At 41.8% G+C, this 11,694-nt stretch overlaps 1 protein-coding gene across 2 annotated transcripts; it reads right to left on the reverse strand.

Annotated features, from left to right (window-relative positions):
- Positions 1–461: 461 nt before the first annotated feature.
- Positions 462–11,607, reverse strand: nlrc3 (NLR family, CARD domain containing 3). 2 transcript variants are annotated; one of them, XM_080789115.1, is made up of 19 exons: positions 11,486–11,607; positions 9,794–9,973; positions 9,233–9,496; positions 7,310–9,065; positions 7,072–7,158; positions 6,787–6,870; positions 6,557–6,640; positions 6,186–6,269; positions 5,269–5,352; positions 4,824–4,907; positions 4,063–4,146; positions 3,615–3,698; positions 3,163–3,246; positions 2,752–2,835; positions 2,437–2,520; positions 2,166–2,249; positions 1,465–1,548; positions 1,201–1,284; positions 462–1,087 (listed from the first exon to the last, which is right to left on the reverse strand). In XM_080789115.1, the coding sequence occupies exons 2-19, from the start codon at positions 9,912–9,914 to the stop codon at positions 997–999; spliced, it is 3,411 nt and encodes a 1,136-aa protein (XP_080645241.1). In that variant the 5' UTR covers positions 9,915–9,973; positions 11,486–11,607; the 3' UTR covers positions 462–996. The 2 variants fall into 2 exon arrangements, with proteins under 2 accessions (XP_080645241.1, XP_080645242.1); XM_080789116.1 differs by having other exon boundaries at positions 9,783–9,973.
- Between the last annotated feature and the right edge of the window lie 87 nt (positions 11,608–11,694).

Consider the following 11,694-nt stretch of genomic DNA (forward strand, 5'->3'; position numbering starts at 1 on the left):
ACAAGAATGAGCAAGAGAAGAATGCCATAAAGGTTACTTGCATATTGAGCTGAATGTTTAGCATTGTGGTGGGGCTGTCGAGGACAAAAGAAGGGTGAAAGAAAAGCAGTTAGAAGTTAGAACCTGTAAAATGCGTTTTTATATAAATATCACATACATTAGCCAAGAACTGGGTGTTGGAATGTTAAATCAAAGTGTTAGGTAATTTGAAAAGAACATTTAGCCTAACCACTATCCACTTCAGATGAATCGGCCATGCAATGTGTCCAGGACTGACTGTCACTGCTCATGCTCTGCATCAAAGAAATTAAAACGTGTTTTATGACATAAGGAGGTTTTATTGCTATAGCATTAAAAGTGAACCCTTGTGCATACAGTACAAACATTACAATTGTCATATAAAGACCCACTACAACAAGTTATCGTTAAACCTGCATACTTCGATTCAAAATTCACTGTACTGTACCTGTTTGCCTCTGTGTGCCTTGACAGATGTGGTATTTGTAAGGGAGAGACACATCTAGATTTTGTCAAATCATTTTTTTTATCATGTGCAGACCTTCGTAAAAGTGGACTCACTATCAATTACAGTAGCATATCAACTGGTAGATAGAGGTGGGTTTATGAAAATACATTTGCATGAATACTGTAATTACTGTGTACATTACCATTCCGATTATTGATTAGTGATTTGAAACTAAATAACACAATAATATAATATCACAGAGATTTATCCTGTGTAGGTCCACAAAATATATATTGTAAAGTAAATATCTAATAACACATTTAATGCATTTACAACAATGCATTTTATGATGTTATATTCCTGTCAACATTAGCATAGGCACACATCACAAGTAGCCAAGGTGGATTACAATTCTTCTTTTAAGTGGAATGAATTCATTCCAACTGAATGAACTGTCACGCGTTATTTCAGTACAATGACCTTCATGATAGAAGGATGACGATATGGGAGCTATATTGTCAATCTCTGTTTCAGATATCCACCACACAGTCAGGAGAGTTGGTCCTGATGGCATCAGATATCACCTTTGCCCCAGATTGTCCAATGGCATTTCCCTGCAAGCTACAGGGTTGATTTTGGCATTAGCAAAATGGTAACGCACATATGACACATTACATGTAACCTACTCAACAGTCAATACAGCAAGGGTGCATGTGAAGAGGTGGAGGACTCACTTTATGTATGTCAGCTGGTGGTTTCCTTTCAAGGCTGTGGCAATGAATATGGCTCCATCCATACCCAGAGAGTTCTCCTGTAGACTAAATACAACAGATTAACACGCATAAATATACACACACGGAGAACACTCCTGTCATCACATGCAAGACAATTATCCTGTTAATATATCAGTCAAAAAATACATTCCCTATTTCCTTTACTGATCAATAATCAATATTACCAAATGGCACACACAGTGCTCTGCTATGTGATCCACTCACTTCAAAGATTTGAGGCTTCTATTGTGTTTCAACGCATTGGCCAGGGCCTTGGCCCCCTCCATCCCTACACAGTTTCCTCGCAGGCTGAAACACAGTGGACAACGTGATATTAGGGCCAAAAGAATAGAACAAGAACCAGAATGTAACATTGGGGAGGAAATGCAGTTTCATTTTCTGGTCAATTTCCCTTGTGCAATCGCAATAATTATAGACAAACTGCTAGAATGTGGCAGCAGATACTCTGCCATTCTCACTAGTGATTTCTTACGGCAGACAAATGTAAGTGTTTTCAAGGAAGTGATTGCCTGGGAGAAAATTGTTAAATGTTACCATCAATTCTACCAAACCATCCACAGCAAACATGTGTCTATCTATAGTGGCCGAGTTTCATCAATGTTTGACATGTGGCATGTCAAACAGTGAGCACTTTCAGCAGCAAGGTGACGCTGACTGATGACCAATCTACACAAGCTTATCATTGGCTCGATACAAGTGTGCCTGAACTAAGTGTAAGCTAGGGCCTTCCTTGTTCTTCTTGATATACAGTCATTTGTTGTACTGAATGGGATGTTAATGCAGTTGCATTGTCTGGGGTTTACAAAGAGGGGTTCTAAGACAAGGAAATATGGCCACATAATGAGCATGGACAAAGGTCATGTGACCAAAAGAGTTAATAAGCAGAGTCACAGATATGAACTTACTCTAATGTATGTAGGGCTTTGTTGCACATCAGAGCTTCTGCCATTGCAATGGCTCCAGTTCCCCCTGCTGAGACACCCTGGAGACTAGAGAGATGATGCATAACACACACACACATAAACATATACATATAGTCATGCACATTCACAAACCATTGATACAAAATTTACTGTACGAAAAAGGAGAACCCTAACATGTTGCAATGATCAGAGTTTCTATCGCTTTTGGTCAACCTATTGTTTACAGTCATTTGTATGTAAAAGTGCCACTAACCATAAAGTGCACAGAGTTGTGTTGGTCTTCAGGGCCTCAGCGAGAAAAATAACTCCTTCATCTCCGATTGCATTTTCTTGTAAACTGCAGCACATATGGACATGCACAGACAGAGAACAAATCAGTCAACCATATTGAGTTTTTCACATCATTATCATTCTCTAACAGGTAATCTAAAATGTCCACTGTCAGCTGCCACTTTCAAAGAATAATGAAAATAGATATGAATGGGATACAGGCCAAGGCAAAGACAAAAAGATGTGAAAACTATAGAAGTAATGTATAATGCTGCAATGGAAATGTTGAGTTTCTTACTCCAGGAGTTGAATTGTGGAATTGGACATCAGTGCATGAGCCAATGCTTTGGTGCCAGTGGACTTGATTAAATTCCACTGTAGACTGGCAAGAAGAGAAACACTGTACATTAAATTGCGTGTGCGTGCATGTGCTTGTGTGTGCGCACATGCATGTGCACGTGCGTCGTCATTGTTTTTGTATGTATTCTTTGTTTTATGTTTGGTGCTGGAATTTGTTTACATTTTTCCCTTGTTAATTTGTTGCTTTTATTTTTTTGTGGTTCCTTCATTGTGAAGGCATACATATACAGTATGTTTTCCCTTTCCCCTCTATGGCACGTTCTATGAACTAAATATGACGAAACTGTTACATTGTTAATGTGCAAAAAAAACGAAACAAACAAAGTAAACAAAAATAAAATAAACTCACTGTAAAGAAGTGAGAGCTCGATTGACCTTTACTGCTTCAGCAATAGCTTTCACACCTTCATCATGCAACAGGTTTGCTGTTAGACTGGAACAAAGCAACACAATTAATCAATGTTTTATCATTAAACATAACGTAAAACAAATGGGGGGGGGGGGGGGGGAGTTGTATGTTTAAACTAAAGTCTGTACCCCTGATACCTCCTGCCCTAGCTGGCCAAAAATGTTTAATGTTTGTTTTTAGTTCAATGTTATATCATCATGTTGTAAGATGATAAGAGTGCCCCTCACTTCACACGGGTGTGATTTTTATAGTCAGTGTTCCCGTTGATCTTCAACGCCACATTAGCTAGCCTTGAGCCTTGACTGGTATACTCTGGATGGAGCATGTGTGTGTACAGTGTACAGTGTGTACAGCGTTGCCCTATCTCTGCATGTTGCATGCGTTTGACTCACTCCAGGTTCCTGAGAGAGCTGTTCTCTCGGAGGGCATGGGCCATTTCCTTCGCCCCCTCCACCCCGATGGAGTTCTCCCGCAGGCTAACAACAAAGGGACACAAATGAAGTGGAGAAGAACAGGAGGTTAACTCTCTCCTGTTGTTCTCCGCTTCGGGTCAAGACATTTTAGCCTCACACATTATCTCCAGCGCACTAACTCACATGTACAGATAATTAACCATCAATACATTTTCTTTTTCGATTCCGGCCAGAGACTGGGGAGACCGTAGTTCCAAACGAACAAAAAACAACCTAAAATGTTTTATTATAAAACAGTCCTGGCATTCAGCATGCTCTAAAATGTTTTATGGCTTCTTTTGAAGATGGAAGATGCTGCCATGGGAGATGAGATTACAGAGAAGTCAACATGATGTTGAGAGCAGCATGATATGGAGGGGTTACTCACTTTAAGGTAACAAGGCCGTGGTTCAGCTTCAGTGCCTGGGTTAAAGCCGTCATCCCCTTGTTACTAATGGAGTTACTCTGAAGGCTGGCAGCAGACCAAAATCCAACAAGGGAACATGTATGAAAAAGTGATACTATTTTCAGTTGAAATGTAAATTCTGTTTGTCTAGAATTTCATCACATGACACTGTTGCTGAGCATAAATCAGGCTTTAAGACACAGCAGCAAATGACCGGTTATCAACACTCTATGACCAACAAACAATGCAAGTCAAAACCTTTTAGATCAGTGGTTTTCAACCAGTGTTCCGGGGACCACCAGTGGTCCATGACAACCTTGAGGGGGTTCCAGGTGGTCCCCAGCTAAATGATAGACAGTTGATAACCAAATGGACCCTTATAGATCTTTAACTCTTAAGAGCGTAAAATGAAACTAAATGAACCCTTTGGGGTCCAATTATTGTTAAACATCTGCATTACTAAATTTAAGAACTCTACACAATTAGAGAATGTAGAAGAATTGTTATTTTGATCAATGTTTGCCTGTTATCTTTCCTATGGTACCAACATCAATACAGCATGGAATTGTTGGTCTGAGAGGCAAAATCCCATCAAATGGTGGTCTGTGGCTCAAATGCCAAATAAATAATGGACCTTGATATAAGGGTTGAAAACCACTGTTGTAGATGAACAAATTCTAGTACAGTATTTGTACAGTATGTGATGCATGGTGTTTTATTGATTGAAGATGAAGTGTACTGACTTCAGAGATATAAGTGTGTGGTTGACTTCCAGACTCTTGGCCAGGGCAACTGCTCCTTTGTCCCCCAGTTGGTTGCTGCAGAGGCTATAGTGACATGAAAAATAAATGTGGTTAGTCTCTTGGAACTGCTGGGGTCTCATATTTAGAGTATGCTACTTACAGTACTATAATATGGTACAGTGAACAAATGCTTCACTATACCTGTACATGTACAGTACAAGCATACTGTATGTAGGGAGTGTATAGCAGTGATATTGAACTGGCGGCCCGTAGGGCTGTGTTTTTTAGATTTTTAGTATAACAGTATGTTATACTGTTATAATGTATTATATATTATAGCACATTTATACTAATGGTGCTGCATTGCTGGTCTGTGCTATTTAATTTGATGTTAAATGTAATTTTAATTAGATATATGAAATATATACGGATATGTTACGGATACATCAGTTCTGTAAGAGTCCGGTTGATTTTCAGCGCATCAGCAATCCATTTGGCTCCATCCGCTCCAATTGAATTCTTCTGAACACTGGAATAATCACAAGGAAATCATAGACAGAAATGTAAGAATGTGAGAAAGACACATTTATACAATTGCAACTCCATATGTGTGTACTATAGGCCTACTTGGCTTGCACACTTGCAACATGTGCAATAAACCCAGTATCAGACACAATATGTAAGATACACAACTCAGTTCTTATAAACTTAAATTAAACTCTCATAATGTATGAGAGTGTGTGAGCCGCGGGGCACGGTGGCACAGTTGGTAGTGCTGTCGCCTCACAGCTACAAGGTCCTGGGTTCGATTCCCGCTGGGGACGCTGTGGGCACTGGCGGCGTGTTCCCGCCTCCGCGTCATCAGTGCCCATACCCGAGGCGGGGGTTGGCGATAGGGCCTTTCTGTGTGGCGCATGTTCTCCCCGTGTCCCCTAGGGTAGATACCCTCACAAAAACATGCCGTAATCCTGGTCTCTAAAACTACCTCCCCCTGGCCAGCCGGGGCGCCTGATGGAGGGGAAAGGAACTGGTCGGAATAACGTGTCCCTTCCACGCGCTACGTCCGGCCGGGGAAATTCCCCTCTGTCAGGTGAAAAGAAGCAGCTTGGACTCCTCATGCATAGAAGGAGGCATGAGGTCAGTCCGCTGCCCCCCCAGGTTGGCAGAGGAAGTGTAGCGCCCAGCATTACTTAGATAATTGGCACTGGGTGAAAAGAAAAACTGGGTTACAAAATCGTGGGATAAAAAAAAAAGAGTGTGTGTGCCTCACTCTCTTTCTCTCTATCACACACACACACACACACACACACACATGACACAGCAGCAAGCTATGTCAATTTCAGTTGCTTGGTTGTAACTTACTTCAGCAAAACAAGCTTGCGGTTGATCTGCAGCAACTCAGCCAGAGCCCGAGCACCCTCGTCCTCTATGGAGTTGTTCTGGAAGCTGGCATGCAATGACAATAATGAGGCATAACATATCTAACACTAAATAGTGATTTATTAGTTGCCCATGTCCAGTTTCCCAAACAATAGTTCAGATAGTAACATTTCCTACATTAAAAAGTAAAATAAAGTGTGTATATATATAGTATGTATAGTATGTAGCTGCTACACAAGATCTGGTGCACAACGCAGTGAACGCACCAAATTGGGCCAGTGACAGAAAATGCTATTCTAGTATTGTGCAAGCAGCTGATGTTGCTCAATCCTGTCACAAAACATTTCACTTACTTGATTGACAGCAGGACTTGGTTCATTTTGAGGGCTTCTGCCAGAAACCTAACTCCCTTGGAACCAATGTTGTTGCTATGGACACTACAACACAAAAAGATGGTTATTTGGCTACATGAATCGTAAAATAACAACTGAAACTACTAAATTAAGTGAGGAAAGCACTGTGGTTTATAATAATAATGGCAATCACAGTAGTATAGCATCAGACATACTAGTATCCTACTCACTCTAGTGTGGTTAGGGTCCTGTTAACCAAGAGAGCACGGCTGAGGGCTTTGGCACCTTTGTTACTGATCTTATTCTCTGCAAGACTGGTAGGATAAAGGAAATGATAGGTTTGTGGTTTATTTATAGGATTATGGTTTAGGCTGCTACTAAATCAAAAGAACAACTTGATTGGATTTGATTGGAAATGGATGTGCATCATGTGCTTTTAGTGTTATATCATTTCCTTCAAATTCGAATGCATAGAAGGAATACAACACTCTGTATCGATGCAAGCGTGACCTAACCTCAACTTCTGGATATGGCAGTCTTTGGAACTCAGCAAGCTTCCCAGCAGTTCCATGACATCATCTTTGAGGTGATTATTCTCTAGTCTGAAAAACAATTGTTTTCAATACTGAATAAGAGTTCACACAAACACACAAAGCTGGGCATAGGAGGGCCCTCAAAAAGAAAACGTTTTCATCCTGTGAATGCTCAAAATGTCATGTTATAAGAGAATGCTTTATTAATTGAGGCTCTAACCTTAGACAGCTGCAGTACAGCAGCTGTGGGAGCAGACATTTAACAGTAGTGTAGGTCAAACAAGCTGTTAGATTGACCTCTTCTCTGCACTCTGTGGACACATGCAGTAGATAGGCCAACACGACACAATGGGCATGTGTCAACTTCCCACCCAGGCTGCCAGCACGTAGATCTTCCTCTACACTCCTCAGCAGTTCTACATGCTGCAGCTCCTGCAGACAGTAGGCTAGATTGACGGCACGCAAGGAAACCACAGCGCTCCCATGTGCCAAGAGACCATGCAGAAACCCTGCCGCCCATGCCTTCTGGCTACCATCGTCTTTCCCAAGGGCCAACAGCCCTGCAAGAGGTTTTGCAGCCTCTGGGCACAGCAGTCCTGTCAGGAAACGCACAAACAGATCCAAATGCCCAGCATCGTCTTGCTGAGAGTGTTGTAAGGCGCTCCTGAAGTGGTTCTGGAATCCGATCTTGGGCCAAGACATTGCACTCTCTGAGAACATGTCAAAAATGGCCCGCTTAGAGGAGACATGGTAGAAAGTAGCTGCTAGGAACTCCTGTATGGTCAAATGTGTAAACCGGTACACTGTGCAGATGATGGACTCCTCGTGAATAAGGATTCCAGCACCAAGACTGCTCTGGGTGGATGGTAGATCTACTCCATAGGTCTTGAGGTCCTGCTCACTAAATGTGTACTTGTGCTTGAGGAGCCCATAGAATGCCATCCGTCCGAGACTCCCTAGCAGCTTTCGATTACTTCCATGGAGATGATCTACCTTTACAGGTTCCCTGCCTCTTGGTTCACCTACTTCTGCCTTCATGGCACAGAAGTTGCCATATAGTTCTGTACATGTCCTTGGGAGGCCTTCCTGGGTGGCTGTCTGCATGAGGTACCTCAAAGTATCGGTTACCAGCTGACAAATTCTTGGCACATAAGACATCAACATTAAGATCTTATGGGACTCTAAGTGTTCCCATATTTTATCTGCAAAATCCCTTTCCAACATGTAGTGGTTTAGGAAGGTATGGATATCCTTTGGGCTAAAGCCTGGGATCTCAGTCACCCGGTCAACCAATCCTCCGGGGATTAGTGAAGCCATTGTCGGCCTGGAAGTCACCCATACTGTAGCCTCCGGGAGCAGATTCCCCTGGATGATGTTGGTGACCAGGTCATCAATGGACACCTCTTTCATGGGGTCAGTGCAGGGTGCTGCATCAGAGAAATTCAAACGACAACGGAATTCATCTAGGCCATCGAATATTAGCAACACCCGACAAGAGCCGCTCAAAACCAGACTAGGGTCTGGTAAATGAGGAAAGGCTAGCTTGATCAGCCTCTCAGCTGATATCTTCTCCAAGCAGTTAAGCTCCCAGAATTGGAAAGGCAGGACAAAGCTCACATCTGTGCAAATAGACCCTTGGCCCCACTGCCTGATAAAGTGTCGAACCAAGGTACTTTTGCCAATCCCTGCCACACCCACTGTCATGGAGACCCTAGGAGGCAAACTGACCCGTGTCAGAGGGTCAAACAATTTTAAAAGACCAAGCTGTCGAATGAGACTTCTCCACTGCAGTGTACCGCCTTGAGTGGCTGCCACCTGCATGAGATCATGTTCCTTCTGTTGGAGGTCAGAAGGCCCATCAACCAGAAGCAAGGCTCGGGAAGAGACATTCAGGCTGGGGTGACTGATGGACTCCCTAGCTTTGTGTTGGCTGTACTGCTGTAAAAGCACCTCCTTGTGTTCCTTCACCATGGGGTCTGAAAACAAAAGACAAATGGACTCATGTCAATCATAAAAGGATGGCGGAAATGAGTAAGGTGTGACTGTTTTTAATATCTGTGCCACGTACAGAAAGCAAATGATTGTTCACCCTCATACAGAATAAAATTTACATTTATATACAGTTAAACTACAGGTCCATTACCATGTTTTGTGATGAGCTGGGATATCACAGAGTTGGAATTCTCTATATAAGCTCGAAGAGCATCTGAGCTTTGAGGGTCCTTGCTGGTAAGGATGGTGGTGAACATGTCAACTCGCTCATGCAACTGGCCAGGGGAAAGGATGCGGGTCTCCTCAGCTACACTCAGCAGATCCAGCATTCTCATGTGGGCTAGCGCGCCCTCCAGGAATGTGGTTGTAATAAAGCGCTGAAACTGCTTCTGATGCTTGTGGATCCAGCCAGTGTCTGAGCCAAAAGAGAAAAGAGTAGAAACTCAGATGTCGATCCAAGTCACTGGACAGTGGACACCATAATGATAGCTTTTGCAGCACATCGCAAGCTGAGATTCCTTTCTGTCAAATGTTGGATTTACACTACCGGTAATTCAAGCTTGGCAAATTGCCAGGTTACAGAAAATCTGTTTTCTTAAGTAAGTGGGTGATCTATACTGAATTTATTTTCTTGAAATGCTATGGTAGGAGGAAGAGTAGACAGGACATGAGTCAGGGCTTCTTCAATAAGATAAAGTGACCTTTACGATACCTTCCATTTCCTCCTTTGTTGAACAGCAGGATGTAGATTGGAGGTCCACATAGCAATCTGCCTGCCATGTAATGCACTTACTTCGGTCCAGGAACGAATCGTAATGGGAGTCCCTCTCCATAGGAGAGTGGAATGATTCCTACCTTGATGTATTCCTATCTGAGCCTCCTCACCCTATGCCTGTAACACATATAAAGATACAGTTGTATATGGTGATGATGAAGAAAGATCAGAGTACTATTTGACAGGTCAATATATTCAAGACTTTGTTACTGTCAGTGATTTCAGTTGCCTTGAATCTCAGACAACACAGGCAGATTTTAATCCCACACCGATCCGACCAATATGTCTGAGTCATAGTGTTGGTTTTTTTGTCAGAGTCTATAGAAAGGAATACCGTCCAGCACTCACTTTTTAACCATTTAGGATTCTTTGTTTTATTCAGAGTCCGATTTTGAGAAATTACAGAGTTACCGTGTGGCGGTCCCTCTACTGTACTGGCACACCCGAAAGCATCATATACAGTTAATACATGCACATGCATATGTTCCCCATGGGGGGGTTGTTATTGTATATCTATCTCACTGTTCTTAATGTTTAATGATGGTGTGTAATTGTGCCGAGCAGGGAGAACACCAAGATAAAATAATATATGCACACTTGTATTCTAAATCTATAATAAATATTGGTTAAATCTATTTGTGAGTTATTTGACTGAAAGGGGTTATTCAAACTTTTAATTCTACTCAGTGGGTGAGGTGATGCACTAGTAATATGATACTGTACAATATCTGTCTCAACGGAAGATATGATCTTGCATTATCATCATCACATATGGGACCAGTAACTGAAATGAGATTGCTAGTAACATTAGAGCCATTCGTTTAAAAGCTGCCAAGCAGCCATGCAATGCACCTCAACATTTCCAGTCTGCACAGATGTCTTTTGGAGTCTTACAATTGTTTTAATGGCAGTAAACCTAAAGCTGTGCATTATGATGTTGGGCTTCAAGCTAAACCCAAAAATACTGCAAACACAAAAGTGAACTGTAAGAAAAAAAGTATATGGCAAGTGTCTTCCTGTTAGGTCTGCAACTCTGCATGCTTTCAAGTCAGCACGTACAACGGAAGCTAAAAACCAAACCTCAGACTCTCGTATGCAGCTTCCTTCGGATGCTTAAATGCTGGCCGTGTCAACCCATCTAATGCTCAAAACCAATAAGTGTCAAAACAATGTCAATAAAAATAAAGTTTCAAACTGAATCACCCAGTAACAATTGTAACTGGGTGTTACTACATTTCTACTAACTACATTACACATCAAATTGATAACAAAGACACAGCACAAGTAATAAAGGCACACCAACAAAACAAAAAATATATAAATGACAGAAACACTTTCATAATGAAGAGGTGACTTAAAGGTTTTGTTCAACAGCATTAATACACTGTGGCCACAAGAGACGGGAAACCTCCAGGACGAACACAGGAATCATGCCCATTCAGGGTGTGGGTATTAGAAAAGGTGAACTCAAGTCAAGAATTATGAGACAATTACAATGCATTACTTGCTGTAGCTCAAGACCAAGACCCATCAGCTTGTAAACCTACTAGCTCGGTTCGTTGTATGAAATTCAGTGATGTTGCAGAAAATAAAAGTTTTAAAATTCAGTGGATTAAAGAATTCACTCACCATATATTTGCAATCAACCGTCAGTGGATGAGAGACGATGTCTGAGCAAGAGCTGTTATCTAATAATACCACACTGCAGCTCAGAAACAAAAAACTGCACACAAACTACAAGTGTGCAAGTGTAGATAACAGGAAGAACTCTGGCACTGAGGCTTTGAAACAGAAAATGGAATGTGATCTACTTACTGCAGTGCAAGTGATCAGCAGGT

This window comes from Protomyctophum bolini (assembly GCF_963924005.1).
Source record: "Protomyctophum bolini genome assembly, chromosome: 18".
Classification (NCBI taxonomy): domain Eukaryota; kingdom Metazoa; phylum Chordata; class Actinopteri; order Myctophiformes; family Myctophidae; genus Protomyctophum; species Protomyctophum bolini.